Source organism: Phalaenopsis equestris, unplaced genomic scaffold, assembly GCF_001263595.1.
Source record: "Phalaenopsis equestris unplaced genomic scaffold, ASM126359v1 Scaffold000834, whole genome shotgun sequence".
NCBI lineage: Eukaryota > Viridiplantae > Streptophyta > Magnoliopsida > Asparagales > Orchidaceae > Phalaenopsis > Phalaenopsis equestris.
In genome coordinates this window covers 248,920-270,545 of record NW_018165274.1, presented here as the reverse complement: position 1 = coordinate 270,545, position 21,626 = coordinate 248,920, and the positions used below count along the sequence as shown (strand labels likewise).

Sequence of the window (21,626 nt, the reverse complement as noted above, 5' to 3'; positions counted from 1 at the left end):
ACCGCTTCCAGCTGCTGTCCAAGAATCTAATCCGGCTCCAAAATCCTCTGAAACTCACTCAGGTACGGAATCTATAGACACTAGTGATTATGAGCTTACCCCACCTGTGAAAGATGATTCTGATGTTCCTTGCACTCAACGTCCTATTGCCCGATTTGTTTCATATGAGAGGTTATCTCCTCCCTATCATGCATTTGTAACTGCTATTGACAGCATAAAGGTTCCGAATTTTATTCAGGAAGCTCTCTCACACCCGGAATGGAGAAAAGTTGTGAATGAAAAAGTTGCTGCACTAGAAAAGAGTGAAACATGGATTGTGTCTGATTTGCCCAAGGATACGAGACCAGTAGGATGCAGGTGGTTATTTACCATCAAATGTAAGGCAGACGAAAGCATATATCGGTTAAAAGCCCGACTGGTTGCAAAAGGTTATACCCAGTCCTACGGAATTGACTACCAAGAGACATTTGCCCCAGTAGTCAAACTGAACTCCATTAGAATCCTACTCTCCATTGCAGCAAACCGAGACTGGCCCCTTATGCAACTTGATGAACGAAACTGGCCCCTTATGCAACTTGAAGTCAAAAATGCATTCCTTAATGAAGATCTTGAAGAAGCTGTATACATGGATCTGGTCTTGAAGGGTCCTTCCCTCTTCCCTGGTGGCAAAGTATGCAAGCTCCAGAAATCTCTGTATGGTCTAAAACAATCTCCTCATGCTTGGTTTCACCAATTTCGTAATCAAGTGCGGTTATACTCTAAGCCAGGCTGATCATACAATGTTCACAAAAAGATCTGAGAAGAATATTGTTGTACTTATTGTGTATGTGGATGACATCATTCTTATCGGTGATCACACTGAAGAATTGACAAAGCTGAAGAAGTTCCTAGCCCATGAATTTGAAATCAAGGACCTCGGAGAATTGAAGTTCTTCTTGGGAATGGAAGTTGCAAGATCCAAAATGGGGATAGCCGTAACTCAAAGGAAGTACACATTGGACCTATTGAAAGAAACCGGAATGCTTGGATGCAAATCAATAGATACTCCAATAGACCCGTATAAAAAGATTAGAATGGAGAATGATAGTTTACCTGTCGACAAAAGACGATATCAACGGCTTGTTGGAAGGCTTATTTACATATCCCACACCGGACCAGACATAAGTTTTTCAGTAAGTATAGTAAGTCAATTCATGAACTGTCCTACTGAGGAACATATGGAAGCTGTCAATCGTATCTTAAGATACTTAAAGATGACACCTGGGAAAGGATTATTATTCAAAAGGGATGATAGTCAAAAGGTAGAAGTTCTTACTGATGCTGACTGGGCAGGAGATATATCCACCCGACGATCAACCTCTGGGTATTGCTCGTATGTATGCGGCAATCTAGTGACATGGAGAAGTAAGAAGCAATCGGTGGTATCTCGGAGTAGTGCAGAAGCAGAATACAAAGCACTGCGTTTGGTATCTGTGAAGGAATGTGGATCAAAAGATTTCTCAAGGAGCTTGGAATTATGGGAGAAAATTTTATCAAGATGTTTTGTGACAACCAAGCTGCAATCAATATCGCAAAAAATCCCGTTCATCATGACCGAACGAAACACATTGAGATTGATAGAAACTTCATTTCAGAAAAGGTGGACAATGGAATCATTGAAGTGGTCTATACTCTTTCTAGATGCCAAACCGCGGACATTCTCATCAAGGCTCTCCCTAAATCCAGTTTTGATGAGCTAACCAACAAGTTGGGCATGTACAATCTGTACAACCCACCTTGAGGGGGAGTGTGGAATTACGCTCATTATTATTTACGTTATTCTATTTAGTACTTGCTATATTTTGTCATGGTATAAAAAGGGTAATTCCTTAATTATAGGTATTTATGTTTATTCCATAATTATAGGAATCACTTAATTGTAGGAAGATTTCTTTCCTATTTTTATCTCTTGTACTAGCCTATTTATAGGCGAATTATCTATGTATTCAGTGAGGAAAAAGGTTATTCAAAATTTCACACATATGAAAAAAATGGAACTTTCCAATCTTGATGTTAAGATTGGCATAAATCAATTAGTATCAAGGAGCCATTAATAAGAGTGCGCTATGAGGATAACCAGTTTTTAGCAGCAATTATTATGACAGCTGAGAGTTAAGACCAATCAAATGAAATAAAATATATGAAAACCTATGCAAATATGATATGATATTTCTAAGATAAAGAAAGTCGAGCAAAGAAAAAAATAGAAGGTGAAGTAAATGCACAAAGTATAATGAATGACATATTTGTTTGTAGCAAATTTTATTAGTTCTTATCATAGTTTCATGCAATGCTTTTAATTATATTTTATGTACATTTAGGTATTAAAATATATTTAATTTTTTACTGCTGCTATTACTTATGTTAGTTACTATTACACATGTTACGTCTTCTTTGTATGTTAAATTTTATTTTAATAATATTTATCTCACTAAGCGTGAAGCTTACAAGATTTTAGTATGTTGCTCTGCAGAGAGGCGTAAGTTTTAATCAAAATTTAGTTGGGCAAGTATGCATGTAATTAAGGTTTTCAGGAAATTTGGATACCTATAAACAGGTCCCTATACCTAAAAACTATGCAATGTAATAGAAAAATTTAAGATCATGTTGTCTTACCTTGCATGATGTGTTCCTCAACATAGCCATCTCCCTCCTTGCACTCTCACCCTCTAGTCGCTATTCTCCTTTTATAACTTTCTTTCTCCTACCCATTAATAAAAATCCACTCTCCATATGGATACAAATAATGGCATGCATGTCAGTTTAATTCGATCCATCCTATCATTTTCCTGCAACTATCTAAAGATTTCTCCAAATATTCACTCATCTTCACTCTCTTATCCACCTCCCAACGACATATAGCATAGCAAACCTTCCCTCCACTAAAACAACCACGTTCTCTCACCATCTTAGGGATCCATAACATCCAACAATAGAACACTATGGCAAAAAAAAATATAAGCCTAGAGCGTATAAAAGTTTCTGAGTAATAAGATCAACATATATGACTGGCGATTTACCAAACTAACTCATCTTAGAAATCCAATCAAACTAAGGTCTTTCATCTTAAGAATTGTCTAAGGTATTTCCTGAAGAATTTTCAAGGCTACCACGAGAAAGAAAAGTTGAGTTTAGTATTAATGTGCAGCCAAAAACATCTGTAATTTTCAAATCCTCATACAGGATGGCTCCGAATGAATTGCAAGAATTGAAATATTAGTTGCAGGAAGTGATAGACAAGGCTTTTAAAAGGTTGAGTAATTCATCTTGGAGTCCTCCAGTTTTGTTTTTCAGAACGAAAGATGGATTGATGTGGTTGTATATTGATTATAGAGAGTTGAGCAAAGTGACAATCACGAAAAATATCCTTTGCCCAGGATCAATGATCTATTTCATCGGTTTGAAGGTGCTACTGTATTTTCCCAAATTAATTTGATATTGGGATATCATCAAGTCAAAGTCAAGGCAGATATTACTAAGACAGCTTTTGGGACTATATGTGGTCATTATGAATTCTTAATTATGCATTTTGGCTTAACTAATGCTCCTAGTATATTTATGAACTTGATGAATCGAATTTTCAAGTCGTATATGTATCAGTTTGTTATCAGTTTTATTGACGATATTCTGATTTATTCAAGAACTGATGAGGATCATACTAAGTATTTGAGGATTGTATTAGAGTGTTAAAGCAGAATCAACTATATGCAAAGTTTTTTAAATATAAATTTTGGTTGTGAAGTATTGCATTTTTGGGACATTTTATCAATGGTCAAGGAATCTCAGTTGACCCTCAGAAGGTGAAAGCAATTGTGGATGGCCTACTCCAAAGAAGGTTACTGAGGTACGTAGTTTTCTTGCTTTAGCTGGATATTATTGGAGATTTGTAAAGGGTTTTTAATAGATAGCTATGTCGTTGTCCAAGCTTATGAGAAAAGATGTTCAATTTAAATGGATTGAGAAAAGTGAGCGCAGTTTTCAAGAGTTGAAGAAACATTTAACCATTGCAACAGTTTTAACTATAACCTCAGGTACAAAAGGATTTCATATTTACAATGACGCATAATTGTGAGGCTTGAGATGTGTATTAATGCAAAATAAAAAGGTGATAGTCCATGCATCCAGTCTATTGAAGCCACAAGAAAGGAACTATCCAATGCGTGACTTGGAGTTAGTTGTTGTAGTATTTGCTCTCAAGATTTGGTGACATTACTTGTATGGCATTAAATGTGAAGTCTTCACTGATTATCAAAGTTTGAAGTAAATTTTCACACAAAAAAAGGTGAATTTGAGGCAGCGAAGATGGTTAGAGCCGATCATAAACTATGATCTGAATATACAGTATTGTCATGGTCGAGCAAATGTAGTTGTCAATCCATTAAGCCGTAAATCTACAAATAGTGCAAGTCAGATTGTCACTCAAGAGTTGGAATTGATTAAAGAAATTGATGCATTACAATTGGAAGTTAAAAGACAAGAAGATAGTGAGGATTTACATCAGCTGACAGTGCAACCAACTTTGATGGATGTAACCAAAGCAACTCATAAAGTTAGCAGGCAATATCCAAAACTTTTGAAACAACTTCAATCAGGAAAGAATGTTGATATGAGAGTTGATGTAGATGGTGTAATCAGAAATAAGCTGCAGTTATGATTATATATTGATTCTAATTTGAGACAAGAAATTCTAAATAAAGCTCATCATTCAGGATACACAATTCATCGAAACAGCACTAAATTGTAAAAGGATTTGAAATTGATATTTTCATGGCCAGGTATGAAGAAGGATGTTGCTTAATATATATCTCAATATCAAGTTTGTCATATTGTAAAGGTAGGGCATCAGAGACCCAGCAGATTGCTACAATCGTTGTCGATACCTGAACGAAAAATGATAAAAAATGCTATGAATTTTGTTATGGGATTTCCCCGATCCAAACAGGGTCACAACGGTATTTGGGTTATTATTGATATGCTAACTAAGTTAGCTCATTTTTTGACAATCAGACAGACAAATTCAATTGAAAAGTTGACCAGATTGTATATTTAAGAAATTATCAGATTACACGATATTACAAAAGTCATCGTTTTTGACAGAGATGGAAGATTCACGTACAGATAGTAGAAATGCATTCAGCAAGATTAGGGTAGACAGTTTCATTTTAGCACAGCATTTCATACACAAACTGATGGACAATCAGAAAGAACAATTCAAGTATTGGAAGATCTGTTACGGCTTTGTGTTCTCGACTTTGGAGGCAGTTGGGAAGATCACATTCCTATGATAGAGTTTACCTATAACAACAGTTATCAGTCCAGTATTAAGATGGCTCCTTACGAAGCATTATATGACAAGAAATGCAGAACCCATTGAGTTGGGTCCAAGTTGGTGAACGTCACATTTTAGGTTCAGAGTTAGTTGAAGCTATACAGAAAATCAGATTAATCAGAGATAGATTGAAAGCAGCTCAGGATCGACAACAAAAATACTATGACCCAAAGCACAAAACATCCCAATTTGAAATTGGACATTTCATATTCTTAAAAGTCGGGCCAATAAAAGGTACAGTTAGATTTGGTCAAGGAAGCAAATTGAGGGTCTGTTTGGGGCAGCTACAGCTTATTGAATAATCTACTGATAAGCTGATTAAAAATAATCTGTTGATAAGTTAGGTGCGGTAGCTATTATAATTTTTTATTTTTTTTGGAAAAGCCAGACCTCGGTCAGAAAGCTGCCACCGCACCTAGACATGTACGGTGTGAAAACGCTGTTTTCAGCGTTTTGAAAACACATAAGCTGTCAAAATGCAGTTTACCCAAACAGGTCAGGTGCGTTTTCAAAACGCCACCACACTAAATAAGCTACCCCAAACGGACCCTGAGTCTCAGATATATTGGCCCTTTTGAGATTATAGAAAGAATCGGTCCAGCTGCCTACAGATTAACGTTACCCACGGATATTAGATATTCATGATATAATTCACATTTCAATGCTAAAAAAATGAGTTTCAAATTCAGACCAGAGAATTTCAGATGAAGATATTGAAGTACAAAAAAAATTAAAATATATTAAAGAGCCTGAAAGAATTTTAGAAACACGTGTCAATAAGTAGAGAAATAGGCAAATTTCCTTTATCAAGATAAAGTGTGACCACATACCAGAAAGAGAAGCCATATGGAAAAATAAGAAGAAATGAGACAGAAATATCCCCCTCTTCAAGTAAAGTCAAAAATTTCGATGATAAAATTTTTAAGGAGGTAAGAGCTGTAACACGCAAATTTCAGATATCGGGTATAGAATTTGACAAATTTGTTAAGTACCCCGAATTTCACATCCACCGAATTTTTTTATAAAATTCTACACATCAATTTGATCAATTTGATATAGAGCACTATATATTAAGTATGAATGGTTTGAGGGATGTAAAATTCTAAAGTTAAAAATTTTATTAAATTAATTAAACCCTTAATTATCCTTAATCTCGTATCTCCCACTGTGCACAACCGACCTTCACGCCTTTTATTTACTGGTTTCAACCGAATAGAGCCTCCAAAGCTTCGAAATTTCCTCCTCTCCCAAGTTCTCATGCGATCGCCTTACCGCCTGGCTGAAGAGTCAGCGACCCCGCCACAGTGTAGAGGCGCGAACACAGTAGCTGCAGGCACGATAGGGTGCTGCAGTCAGCATTTCAGGGTTCCATAGCAAAATCGATGAATACAAAACTCTATTCCACGCTAGTTGAGAGGTTATTTTCCTTCCTCCCACTTCTATTTTGCTATTTGCCTCTATTCATACAGCTTTCTTGCTTTTGGTAGCCATTAGAGAGGCCAAACTTGTGTCGAAGTGTTGAAAATGATTTGCGAGCCTCCATAAGAGTTTAAGCACAAAAATAGTGATGAGGAAAAGAGGTTTGAGGTGTTAGAAAGAGCTGGGAATAAAATAGGTAGTTTTGGAAAAGTGAATTTATGTCGAGAAGCCCATTTGAGGTATGTGATGGCATTTAATGCATATTTTTGGTTCACAATACAAGCTAGCATTTCATGAATTCCTACAATGCTTATGAATTCTCAGGTTGTTTATATGAGGCAAGGAGCAGGAGACAAGCGTGTAGAAACTAGTCGTAGGGCTGCTCCATTACGCCAGGTGAAATAATCTCATGCTAACTTAAAAAAAATAATTGTCTATAAGTTTTCATATGATTTCACATTTCACACTGATGTATTTCAAATTTCTTGCATATTGTGGATGATAAATGCATTTAACATGAGAATGAAAGTTTACTGTTTTAAAATATATGTGATGCTATGCGAAGATATGATACAGTTGAATATGCATATGGAATTAATTACTTGCAAGTATCCATTTTGTTATGATTTTGCCTATGATATATGAAATGTTTATTTAACGAATTATGCTTTATAAATGATTGAAGAATATTTGCTACAGGTATTATGTTTTAAGAAATAATGCAATGAATGTTATGGGTAGACTATTACATGAGTACTTCCAAATACGCTATGTAGAGATTTGGTATTCCTAACTTCTAGTGTTCAAGCAGCAAAAAAATTATGGAACTATTTTGATCAGATGGTGACAGAACATAGGAAACCATTTGTATCATGTGAGCAATTGATAATTGTTATGTTTGGGGGAGAGGGGCAACATTTATCTATATTTAATATAGCATTTGGGGATGAGTGACAACCCATTATGACAATATATAAAAATTATTGAGGCATGTACATTTACAAGTGACATTAGTATGAAATGACATATAGGAAATGACATTGTTATAATTACATATAACAAACAACTTATGAACATAAGCATGAATATTTTTTTTATTATACTTATGATTTCAAGATTACGACTATACATGTTTTACACAGTCTTGATTTTTATATTATCTTGTCTTTTTCCATGTTTTATATGATTTTAGCATTTTGTGACTCGTGTAGACATGTTTCATATAAGCATGCAAGTTGTTTCTTTTTCATGTATAAAATCTTATTTGCTTTGATTATTTTGTTGAGTTCGTTGTTGCTCACTCTATATTGTTGGCTTTCAGAAAGGCGCAAGGAACACCAGGGCGAGTAACCAAGTGTAATTTGTACAGTTTTGCATTGTATAGTTTCGGGAGCTTGTACTGTTTTTGGGTACGTATTTTATTTAATAAATTTAGCAGTTATGTATAATTGATATGTTTTGATGATATAATTTTTTACCCGTCTGAGTACATAGATGAACTAACTATGAAATGTATTGTATTAGTATATTGGAGATTTAGTTAGACTAGTTTATCACTCACTAGGTTCTGATTCCACAAATTAAGACGAGCATTGGTGAGAATTTAGCTTGATAGAATTGTTCGCCTCTGTTGCACCTCAGCTGATTGGTAAAGAAGATTCAGTTGGGTGTGAAAGGGAGTCATCTAGGGTTCTAACTGTAGTATGATACTTGCAAGAATGGAAGGATTGAAAAGTAGTGATATCACCTATAATATGATCAAATGCTCCCGAGTCTACAATCCAAGGTTGTTTCTTCCTGTTGAGAGCAATAAGAGCAGATGAAAGGCTATCTTGATGTGTCAAGGGCTAGTAGAAGACTCAGAATATTGTCCCAGCAGCCTTTGGAGAGCTTGAAGTTGTTCCTTGTTGAATGGACTACGTTTATGAGGCTTGTTTTCCTTGGACTTTGTTAAGCTTCCAATTTGCAGTCTTTCCATAAATTTTTCAACACTTCTCCTTTAAATGATCAAATTTCTTGTAATCTTCACACCACGACCTGTTCCTATTTGATTTGTTGCTCTGAGATGAATTGTGAGTGTATAAAACAGAGTTATCAACATTTGATGTAGTTAAATTACCAATCATTATGAGTTTCTTACTAATCTCGTCCCTTCATCCTTTGGCGAAAGTTTCATGAATTGATGGAAGAGGTTTGGTTCTCATTATTCTTCCTCTAATTTCATCTAGTTTCTTGTTGAGTTTTAGAAGAGACTAGACAGTTCTCTTCTATTCAACAATAGTTTTGTAAAGAACAAACTTCTGAGCACCTCCATGTGTATGTTCATACATATCTAACTCTAGCAAATATCTAGAGTCTTGAAGTATTGAATAGCATTCAACTCACCCTGCCGCAGGCCATGTAATCTAATTTCAAAGTCAAGCAACTTAGAGGTATTGTCAACACTTGAATAGGTTTCCCTAGCAGTATCACATAACTCTTTTATTGTTTTCTATAGAAGGAATTTTTTTCCAATTTCAGTGGCCATTGAGTTGACAAGTCATAACATGACCATATAATTTTTAATCTTCCATGTCCAATGTTTAGGATCCGTAATTTATGGCACAAGATTTTTCTCGTGAGATGATCATCTTTTCCTTTATCACAGATGCATATGAATACAGATTAAGAGCATTAGAGGAAATTGTTGCAGTGTAGTTTGTGATTAGTGATATAGAAAGAGATTTTAGATGTTGCAGAACCAAACATCCTAAGTTCTGGTTCAAAAGTAATTTCTGAAGAGGAAGAAAGAGATTTCATGTCGCATTTGGTTATGATAAGGTGTCGACATGAACGAGCCTTACCAGGAAGAAACCATCTATCGACGGGCACAGGATTTCGCTGAAGAGACACATTGTTTGTCTTCGACACAGAATTTCCACTATAGAGAGAAATTATTTATCACCGAGATGTAGCTGCAAATCTAGGAGAAAGTTCAAACCTAACTACTATAGAAAAGTGTGAGTGATGGCTATAGGGAGTGTCTGGATTCGATGAACGACTAACACCTACAAAGAAGGAGCACCGACAGAAAGGCGGTAGCAAAGAGAGAATCCAGTGGAGGGACTGGCGGCTTCAAAGAGAAACTCTGGCAGAGGAAGGAAAACTAGGGTTTGTTTCCAAGCTCTGATATCATGTGGAGTTTAGGAGGAACTTTCTTAGAGGAAAACTCTCTAAATTTCTCATTAAACTAATACAAGAAAATAACAAATAAAGATACAACACAAATTAACCCTCATACAATAAGAGGCAAATTCAAATCATAATGACAAGAAAATAAAAATAAAAATGCAAACAATAGATAAATAGGGGAGAATAATTTCTTCCCCTCAAATGTGGCAGCGGACCCACATTTTCCTAAACCGTTGGTGAGCACATGTGGTCCATGGTCATATGCATATCCACACTTACCTTTCATTAAACTTGCATTTTGCATTCAATATCAAAAGGTTTATAAAGGTACAAAAATAATCCAACCATACATGTGCAAAACGTGATGTATCTGTCTTAAAAAGAGAATAAAGATCATGACTAATATACATGTTTCAACAAAAAAACTATCTTATAAAGTCGTCTATGTACAAAAATGAGCAACCTTATTGCAATCATTGGAGACGAAATGAAAAATCATCTATTTGAAACGAGTAAGGAAGGCAAAGTTTGGGCCTTCATGGGGCAGTTTTGTCAAGCTTTATTCTCCGTGGTCTGACAGAGTCAGAGAAAAAATAATGAGACAGCATAGCATAGCAAACTGACCAGTGTCCCAGTGATGCTAAAAAGGGAAGGCAAATGTCAGGGTGAGTGGCTCAAATATACTAGCCAACATAAAAGTAGGTGTTCCATAAGTCCTCTAGTGCTTTTTAGCGTTATGTGACCTCAAACATTGTTGAAGAACAACATAGCAAATGTAGACTAATGCACTATTGTTGCCACTGGCTTTGGATAGATCTCAGACAGCTCGCTCCAAGCTAAAGAATGATGGTACATCAACCCTCATCTCATCAAGGTATGGATGACTTCAAGGAGAGCCTTGCACCTAGCCGTAAAGTGTGTACAGTCTTAAGCTTCTCAGCAACCCCACGGGTAGTTGCTGGTTTTGGCCAGCCTCGTGTGTTGAGCCATATCCATTCATGAAGATGTCATCTATAACAATTTGAACAAATCATGTCCTTCAACGTTTGATTCAAATCACAATATTTCATCAATCAGCTATTCTATTTAATGCTTTAGAGGTTTGAGATTAACAAGAATTTACGATCAAGAGCTACGTTCAACCAGTCATTTGATCCACAATAATATAGGAATTTGATATTACCTCATACACAATTTATTCATGTACCAGGAAATACCTCAAATTAAAATCAGATTTGAAGCTTCTTCTAAAGATCTTGGTTCTAGAAACTAGTATGCTCTCATTGACTTTGTGTTCCTTTTGCTCTCGTTATGTTAATTTTTTGCATGTCCCATGCTTTCTTAAGTCGCATCAAAATGCTCAAAATGCAATTTTTACCTTTCTTTTAATGCCCGGAAAGTTTTGGTAACGTGGACTAATAAGGGGTTGTTTTATTTTGCAAATGGCACTTCATTGCTACAAACAAAAGAAGGTTTAACATTATTTCCCGCTTAAATAATATGAATGACCATGTCCGGCAAAAACTAAAAAATTGTTGTTTTAAGAATAATAGCAAGAAAAAATTTTCAAGTGCTACAAATAATAATATAAAAATTTGATAGAATGCAGTATTTTCATTTACAAACATCTTTGCCAAAGTTAACCCAAAGTGCAACAGGAAAAGCAAATAAAATTATTAAAAACAAATAGGAGGTTATAACAAACACACTTGAAAGGTAAAATACAATAACAAACAAACAAACACAACTTGAGTGTATCTCAAGGATGGTAGTGGTGGTCAGCAAGGGTTTGGAAGGTGGCACGGAATTGAAAAAGGCGGTTGGCAAAAAGAAATTTCCTCGGTGTCGGACAAGCAAAATGGCACCAAGGATGGAGGGCTGAAATGGTGGCTGCAGTAAAGTGGAGGGGCTGGACAGTGAAACGACTCAAAAGTGCAGTCCTGGGTTGCAGCGGCAAGAGAGGAGGGCCACGGCAACGAATGGGAGGAGTTGTGGCAACTGGCAAAGACAGCAGGCTAGAATGGAGGAAAAGGCTGGTCAGGCGGCTGGAACAGCAGAAAACAGCCGGAGAAGGCTGTTTCCAGGTGGCTGCATCGAGTGGGAATGCCAGCAGCAGCGGTGGGGAGGCGTAGGACTGTGGGACCGCAAAGGGAGGGCTGTATCGGGGTTGTGGCAGCACAGGGATGAGGGAGGGTGGGCTAGACAGTTAATACGGGCAGCTGGAATGAGTGGCAGCAAAGTGGGAGGCGGCTGAAAAGGATGGGATGGCAGCCAGTAGAGGAGGTGGGGCTAGCGGTTGGACTTGCAAGAAGACAATAAGAGGTTGTCTGATTGCCCTAACATGAAAACAATGTGTTTATAGACGTCCATTAAATAAGAGTTGATCCCACTCCAAATAGATGATAAATTCACGTGAAAAAAGAGTACATGAACCCTTCTGGACCAATCGAAGTTGCAACTACCTCTACAGTTCGCAGTACTATAGCAGGGGTCATAGACATGCGGAAAGCTCTCGCTCCCGCGTCATTCTTCTGGAGTTGCGAGAGCTTCAACCTCATCTCTCGAAGCATCTGGCTCCTAGTAGCACAGTGTCAAATCGGTCATGTTGAAGGTGATGGAGTTACAGTAACTTTCCGGTAAGTCACTCCTGCAGGCGTTGTCATTCCAAAACATATCCTGATAGAACAAATATTCATATACTTTTGAAACAACCTGAGTTGTAACTGCATATAATCGTAGATTCTCCCAAAGCAAAACTCAAGCAACTAAATCCAAAATTTGCCTCTTTCACTCCTCGTACTCGACTAGATGTACGTGTTAAACAAGTATGTAAGGAGAATTTAACTCTGGGACTAACTCTACGGCAGGCTGAGCAACTCTCACTAGCAACCACTCAAGAGAGACATCTTCTTCTCTAGTGGGACTTGTATCCCACTGAAGAATTCTCTACCACCAAGCTCGTATGACAACTTCCAAAAACTGTAGTTCATCCATTCTGCCTGATCATCTGTCGAGAGGTACACTGCGGAACAGATTTTATCACCCAACTGACTCCATCAAGTATTCTATAAGTAGCACAAAAGAGTCTCATCTCTGACATGTTGGACCTCCCTTAGTGGGGCAACTCAAGAAGGAGTCTATCTATCTAACAAGTCTGAATTTCTCTTACTTAGGATTGTAAGGTATTTGGTGTCGGTTCCTCAAACTTAGGACTGCCTTGGACCACCAATGTGAATTCTGTTGCAGCCTCCTTCATCGTCGTATCTTGAACAACGTGTTGTTCTCCCTCATCAGTTAAAATATGGTTCTTATATTTTGTGTCCACACCTTCTTCAGTATCTACTATGTCATTGCTCATTTCTTCAACAATCTCTTGCTTCGTGAAATATATCGTCTCCCTGGTTGTGCAATCTACTCCAATATACCTTATATTCATGGTACTTGAAACATTTCCTAGGTTGGACGGATTTGGGGATGTCAATTGGTGCTTTTTGTTCTCCACTCTGAACTAGTGTCTCCTCAGGCAAAGTCAACTTGAATGTTCCCCTATGTGTATTCAAGTTGTAAGATTGATGCGGGATTCGGGAAAATTGTTATTAAATTAATAATAATGATGCAATGTAACTCAAAAAATAATAACTTTAATGAAAATAATTTATCCTTAATATCTCATTTAAAGTTTCAATTCCCTTTTATATATAACGCAAGTAATGTATCGTTCAAATAATACAGGGCTCTAATGGAGTCCTAGATATCGATCCCACAGGGAAGCTGGAAATATATATAAGCTAGTTATTTATATTCTATTATAAACTAAAAATAAAAACAGAGTAAAGTACGAAGTTTGAAGTTAAACTACTTAAGTGAAGTGCTACTAAATATGCAGATGTACGACTATAAGAAGAAATTAAGACGACTATAACAAGAAATTAAGCTAGATGCTAAACTTTCAAAAGTAAATTGTTGAAATAAAATAAAGGTTTATTTTGACGAAAAGTTAAAGTAAAACTCAAAAGTAAATTGTTGAAATAAAATAAAAGTTTTTTTTGACGAAAAGTTAAAGTAAAACGAAACATCATTCCCCTTTACAATGAAAATTCCCCTTACAATGAGCATATGGATTGTGAAGAAATTAAAATCATTTTGAAATATATATTTAAAAATTATTTTGTGTCAAATAGGAGCAATCTTATTATCTACCGTCTCCCGAACGCTATAAAGAACATGATTAATCCAGAGTTTGATCCCATATCACGTGGTTAGGCTGGGAGGATACCGGCTGTCACTCCAGAGCTCCCACTACTCCCCCACCTGAGGGCTAACATGCTCGCATTAGTTTCCAATCAACTGAACCAAATTGAGGAATCTAATCTGTCACCTTAAAATCTTTCAATTTTACATCCAACGAAGTATATTTTCTTATTTATTTGCATCCAATCTCATGGATAAAATACTCTCTCATGAAATCAAATGTGATTCACTCTTTGTTGTAGAAATCATATCCCCTCTTCAGAACATATATTTCTCAACACTTTCTCAACACCAACACATTTTAACAATTCAATTTGTCAAATCGAAAAGTAAATGAAGATCGGAGTTCAAATCATCATAAATTATTGACATTTAAAATCATTAAAAACCAAATCAATTCTTCACAAAACCATTTATTCAAAGTATGGAGAACGATAAAGAAGACTACTCATAATTCATGAGAAGTATACGACGGATTTCATATATAAAAACAAGTTTACAAACAAAAGAAATGAAAAATAAAACTTAACTCACACTTCCCAAGCAAATCCCTAGAAGTTCTCTATAAGTCTTTCCCTCTTTACAATCACTCCTAATTCTCTCTTAGAAATGTAATAAAGAAGAAATCTCTCACATTTTCTCTCCTCTTACAACTCTAGAAGAAAATCTTCTCTTCTCTCTCTCTCTCTAGCTCACACCAATTCTCTCTCTCCCTCTCGTCACACTCTATAAGTCCACCTTCCCTTTCGGTTGCTTCCTCTCAAAAGAGTTTCAATTTCCCTCGAAAATTCAAAAGTCAAAACTTTGAATTTCAAAAGATGTGTCTCCTTGATCCAAGAAAGAGTCATATCCCTTCAAATTGGAACCTTCCACCAAATTGGAACCTTCCATAATGTCTAAATGCATTGAATCACTCCATGGAGTGCTTAGAACAAGTGTCCCTTTGAAAATTCGTACAAGATTCGTCTCGAACCACCTTAATTTGAAAATGTCGCGCCTCTGGATTTTGGCGCATCATGTGTCAAACCCCAAAATTGGTTGTTTTTGTTCCAAATTTCGCTCCTTTTGCCATTTTTTTCTCCAAATGTCTAAAAGTGATATATCTGCAACAAAAACACAAAAATACATTTCTTTAAAGTGTAATATCATCAAAAATAGACATAAAAAGGTACTTAAAACAGTATATTTTTTTTTTGTATTAATGATCAAGGGTTGAACCCTATTATAAGATGTGGTAATCACCCGGTTATGTGATCTCTCCACTTTTGAAGCTGGATTCTGAACATCTGGTCTGACATGAGTTGGAAGGAACAAGTGTTGCATGTCCAGTGTCATCTTATAGACCAAATAGTAATTTTACCCTTTCGTTCTCGCTGTTGAAGAAACTTCAAGTCCGCCCACCACTGAGATGTGCTCCTCCTCAGCTTGTTGTCAACTAGTCTCGCAATTTCATCCGGTGGGACGTCCTGGGACTCAAAAATACATTCCAAGATTCAGCTCGTCTGGGTCAATGTGGTCATCGAAATATGACAAATCCACATTTTTCTCCAATATTTCATGTCAAATCTTCGAGATAGTGTTTTTTATCTCGAGGATATAATGAAATTTGTGAATCTTCTTTCTTCAATTTGATTTGTTTTTTATCTCGAGGATATAATGAAATTTGTGAACCCTCTGGATGATCTTCTTTCTTCAATTTGATCGAGCTGTTGTTGCACTCGGCAAAGTTTCGTTGTATCTCTTCCATGATAAACTCATGATCGGCGTCGGACATATATCACCTTAGTTGCATGATCAGGTTTATGGCTGCATGGGTGGAAGGTGAAAGGAGGTGTCTAGGGTTAGCGTGGGGAAATGGAAAAAAAAAACTTTAATTTTTCGGAGAGGGGAGAGATAGGTTTGGATATAGCGGATGCTAGACACCATAGGATAGGACTACGGTTATGCTAGCTTTGATATCACATAATACTAAAATTAACCCAAACTGCAACAGGAAAAGTAAATATTACTAATAGTGATTACAACCAACACACTTGAAAGGGAAATAACAATAGCAAGCACAACTAAAGTGCATCCCAAAAATGGTGGTGGTGGTCGACGAGGGTTTAGAAGGTGACGCAAGGGTGAAAACGGCGGTTGTCAAGAAGAAAAAAGTAAAGCGATTGTTTCCCCGGTGTCGGAAAGCAATCAAACAGCGGTGAGTGATGTGAGAGGGCAGTTTGGGGTGATAGCAACAAGGATGGAGGACTGAAATGGTGGCGGCAGCAAAGAGGAAGAGCTAGACAGCAGCGAAACGGCTGGAGAGGGCGGTCCTGAGTTTCAACAGCAAGGAAAATGAGCGGCGACAGTAAAGGAAAGGAGATGCAGCAATGGCAGAAAGTTGGAATAGGGTAAACGCCTGGTCGGGCGGTCGAAATAGCAGAAAACAGTCGAAAAAGGTTGTTTCCTACAAATATTGCATTTTGCATTACTAATTTCAAAAGTTACAAAAAGTATGCATGTATGCACCTATCATGTAAAAAAAATGTGGTCTATCATCTACAAGTATAGAAGAACAGATGTTATCTTCATCAACAAGCATTAAAACAAAAGAGTCATGAAGAGTAAGCTTAGCACAAAAATGAGTCGCCCTATTACATTTACAGGGCTTATGAAAAAAACAAAACATACTTGAAGTTCACAAAAAAAGACAAAGTCGGGAGCTTTTCATGTGGTCGGTGACCAAACATCCCTCTTTATGGTGGACCTAAAAAAGTGCATAATATTGGTAAAACATACTTGAAGTTCACAAAAAAAGACAAAGTCTGGAGCTTCATGTGGTCGGTGACCAAACATCCCTCTTCATGGTGGACCTAAAAAAGTGCATAATATTGGCGGTATCCCCCTCAATGATGATGACCTTACATTCAAGCATCCATGGCGTGCAGATGTCTTGGATAGATCTAACAGATTGAAGTGTCCCAATTTTGAAAATGGGGTTCAGTAGCAATAATACAATTTGCCGCTCAACACGTATAAAGCACCCAATTCCAGCTACCTCGGAAGGAAGGAGAGCACCATCGACATTCAATTTAAGCCATCCATAAAAGGTTGTTTCCTGGCAACTATAGCGAGCGGGAATGATGGCAGTAGCGGCGAGGCAAGACGGCGAAGACGAGCAGCTATGAAGCTGGAAAGGATGGCGGTGGAGGAGGTAGTGATTGAGAGCTGGAGTTGCAGGAAGACAGCCGGCATGTTGTCTGATGGCTCCAGCAATGAGGAAAGGCGACGACGCGGCGGTGAAGGGAGGGTTGAGGATGATGGGAACTTGAGGATAAATATTTCTGCGGGACCGAACTACAGCCGAAGCACCATTTGATCCATGGGAAACGGTTACCACCTTGGACAAATGATAGTCGAAGTAGTTTCTTACCTTCGGATACAGCCCTAGAAGCCGAACACGGCTGTCCTAGACAGAAACATACGAAAAATTGCCCTAAAACACAAAAACAACATATTTATAGTTTACGATAAATAAAAGGTAACCCAATTCCAAATAGGAGAGAAATTCACGTAAGGGAATGGTCTACTGGCTCTGACTCCCGCTACAGTTCGCGGTATTGGAGTAGGGGTCGTAGAGGCGCAGGAAGCTCCCACTCCCGCATCATATAGTTTGCAATAGAGGCACTTACTTCAAAAGAAATTTTGATTCAATATTATAATTTGAAGCTCCAGCAATAAATTAGCTTAAATGAATTACTTTCTAAGCACAAAAAATAAAGAAAAAACACAGCATAAGCTATTAAAAATTATACCTGACGAGTACAATGATTTGACGCAACATCTCCTGCCAAAAGCCGTTGCCTTTTCCAGGTAATTTCACTAGGAGCTCTATAATGTATTACTTCCACAGAAGCATATTCTTCCTTAATGCAAGGAAGCATATGAAATGAAGCACTTCTAGGGATGCAGATATCGCTGATAAAACTTTGAGAGACAGTTAATAAAAGGGATATAAACCCCAGTAGCATAAGCTCTGCATCAAAGCAAATCCAAGTTTTTTGTCAGAAAATAGTCTCATCAGACGGTGTTGCTATTAAAAAGGTCCAGTTCGTGCTTAAGGGAAGGGAATTGAGGTAGATATGATACACATGACCAATGTGCACTGGAAACAATATCAGAAGCAAAACCAAAACCATAAAGACAGAATCAATGGCTCGGCTTAAGAGGAACTATCACCAACTTATAAACAAGAACACTTCATTAGCATGTCTTAAAATAGCATTACAAATTAATGAGATTGCAGTACAAATCGAAAAAGAGCAAAAAAAAAAAAATGCATGTGAACCTGACGTCCTAAATTTAATACAAAGACAACTATAATAATTAAGGGAAATTCACAAACGTAGCACACAATTCTTAGTATTTACATAGCTCACACAAAAACATTCATATTTATATCCACCACACTTTGGTATTTTTAATGTATCCATGAAAAAGTGTATTTCAAAATTTAAAAAGCTGTAATAGTGCTATCTTTTATGTGATATTAAAGATTTGAGAAAGTTTATAAGTGAGATATGTCAATACATAAGAATTGTGTGTAATATATGTGAAATGCCCCAATTATTAAACACAAGTGCCTATATATTTCCACATTAGCATTGCTCAGCACAATAAGACTTGATAGGCTGCATGTCTCAAAATTACTTATGACCAACTTATGAGACCACGGTACAATTTCAATATAGAAAAAGAAACTTCAGGTAAAGCTAACATTCTATTTTAATAGTTAATTCTATAATAATAACCATAAAAAAGCATGAATGTTTTAGCTAACAATACACTGCAATTTTTAAATGCATGCAGGTGACACTCACAGAAAAGGGCCACAAGCATTAATCAGAATATAATCAAAATATTTCATTATCACTATCTCACTTGATGATGGAAGAACATGGGAAATCAAGTGATATCAGGTGCATAAATTTGGAGTTCCTTTATAGAACTACAGTATCACACGTAGAGAACAGTAGACTACAGATTCAATGACACTGTTAAAAAATGAAAACAATCTTCAAATTTGGTTTTATAAATGCAGCAATGGTAGGCAACTACTATATCCTTTAAACATTTACTATCAGTTGGTTCGGTTTCCACCTCATTTGAAATTTTTATTTCATAGTCATAAAAGAGATCTAAAAGCATTGAATTGCCAAGGGGTCACATGCATATGATAGAATTTCTAAAATAAATCGTAGAGTTGGGAGGAAAACAGCACTGCTGACCTTCTTTCAACTTCTCTAAGGCTCGGAAAAGAGCATCCTGGTGTTCATGTTTCAAAAACTGAAAATGAAGATAAGAGTAAGCAATTAAAATTTAAAAGAGTAGAAAGGAAAAGCAATAGATGTAAGGACTTAAAGAGCAAATTTATCAATAAGACCGAAGACATCTCATGCTTATGTATTTATGTATCTCATTATCACACACTTCAAACATTAACCATCCAAGATCGCAGCTGGACTGAGCCACAATTGGTTTATTTAACTTGATTCACTTAAATCTCTTTATGTGTTGGATTACGTTAATTTGGGAGTAGAAAATATGTTAGGTTATGATTTTAATTTTAGCTATGTGTTACAATTATAAAATATTTTAGGTTATGATATTAATTTTAGTTATGTATTACAACTATAAAATTAATAATAATTTTCCTTTATTTATATATAATTTTTTTTAGTAAGTCCTTGTTTAATGTTATTTCTTTAAAACATAGACAGCATACTTTTGAGTGGTATACCTTGAGATGCACAACTTTTAATTTTTTATTATTTGGAGGATAAATACACTATTCTTGATTAGGAGAATTGTCATTGATGCTAATAGTAGGATATTTGAATATTTATTAGATTGTCAATCATGCCTTTCATGTTCAGTTTATCTTATAAAATTGTTCAAGTTTGAATGTTCACATTTAAATGTAAAAATAGTGCAAAAAGTTCTACATTAATTGATGCTATAATTCAAATCTCCCTAAATATTTCATATGATGATATAATTTGTTTCACACTTACAATTATCTTATTTTATATGAAATAAATCATGTTCAAGCAAAACACAAAAATATTGATATGAAATAAACTTTATCGAGTTGTTTCTAGAATATTTATTATAACAAATATAAAACATGCATGATTATGTGTGTGTGTGCGCGCGCCCGCGCGCGCACGCGCGCGTACTACCCATGTATAACAAATATAAAACATGCATGATTATGTGTGTGTGTGTGCGCGCGCGCGCGTACTACCCATGTATTATAATGTATGTATGTATATTGCGGCTGTAGGAGGATATGTTTTTATGCAAATGAATGGATTTTTATTTTCATATAATTATTGTATGTGTTTGTTTGAATATGATGGAGTCACTCCTTGATAATATTAGTGAGGGAACATTAAGTACTCGTGCACGTATATGAAAAAAAAATATTGATATTTAAGTATCTTAAGTGATACATTTTTTAGACGGTGCTCATGATATCAGTATGTTATTGATATAGTAAGATTCATTGATAACATATTAAATATTTATATTGATTTATTAAGAACTTAAGTGACATGCATTTTATTTTATTTTTTCTTGTATTCTTGTAGATTAGAAGTATGAGTATTCATTAGTATTATTTAGTTTATTATTGTTTTAAATTAATATTTCAAATTTAATTAAGTAATAAACAATGAGCGTTAGAAGAGATAATATTTATAGAAGGCGCAGACAATCAAAAACGAGATAAATTTAAATATATTATTTTAATTTAATTTGATTAGTAGCTCTTTCGTTTATTAAATTGTAAACGAATATAGAAATTTTAGTTTTCACCGTCTAGCTGTATGTTCCAATCTTGGTTAATTACAAGTTTCGGGTCGTGTGGTGACAAAAGTGGTATCAGAGCAAGATTCAGAGTTACTTGAAGAAATCTTAAAGAAATAGCTAATAAGATAATTATAAAGGAAATAATTATTATTATAAAATAATTAAAGTTACTTCAAAGTAATAATTAATATTCATTCAAGCATAGTGATACACCCGAAATCATACAAGAAGAGAATCTAAGAGAAAACGAAGAAATACAAACAACTATAAATATGAACACGAATGTCCTCACTCGAATGATAACAGCGATGACTTAACTGATTCAAGAGTCCAGATTACAGTCTATCAGAAGTAACATAGTCGTTGTGGATAAATACTTAAAGATATTTCAAGATCCGCGTCTACCTTTTTTCAAGGGAACTGAAAACCCAATTGAAGCGGAGAATTGATTATTGATCATACAGAAAGTACTAGATAGCATGGCTTGTCGAATGAAAGAAGAGAACCATTGGCGACGTTTATACTGGATGGAGAAGCTGAAAGGTGGTGGCGTGAGTAGTGTCAG

General features: G+C 35.9%; 1 protein-coding gene across 4 annotated transcripts in view; it reads right to left on the bottom strand.

Moving 5' to 3' along the window:
* The window catches only part of LOC110031507 (MLO-like protein 13), a 90,802-nt gene that overhangs the window by 59,111 nt on the left and 10,065 nt on the right, over positions 1-21,626 (bottom strand). For all 4 annotated transcript variants that reach the window (XR_002294742.1, XM_020734732.1, XM_020734733.1 and 1 more), the window contains exons 2-3: positions 19,477-19,534; positions 18,004-18,224 (exon numbers count right to left, since the gene is read on the bottom strand). Coding sequence is in view for 3 of the 4 variants with exons in the window: in XM_020734732.1 (XP_020590391.1) it covers positions 18,004-18,224; positions 19,477-19,534 (279 nt within the window). In the remaining variant the exon portion in view is untranslated. The remainder of the gene's footprint in view (positions 1-18,003; positions 18,225-19,476; positions 19,535-21,626) is intronic.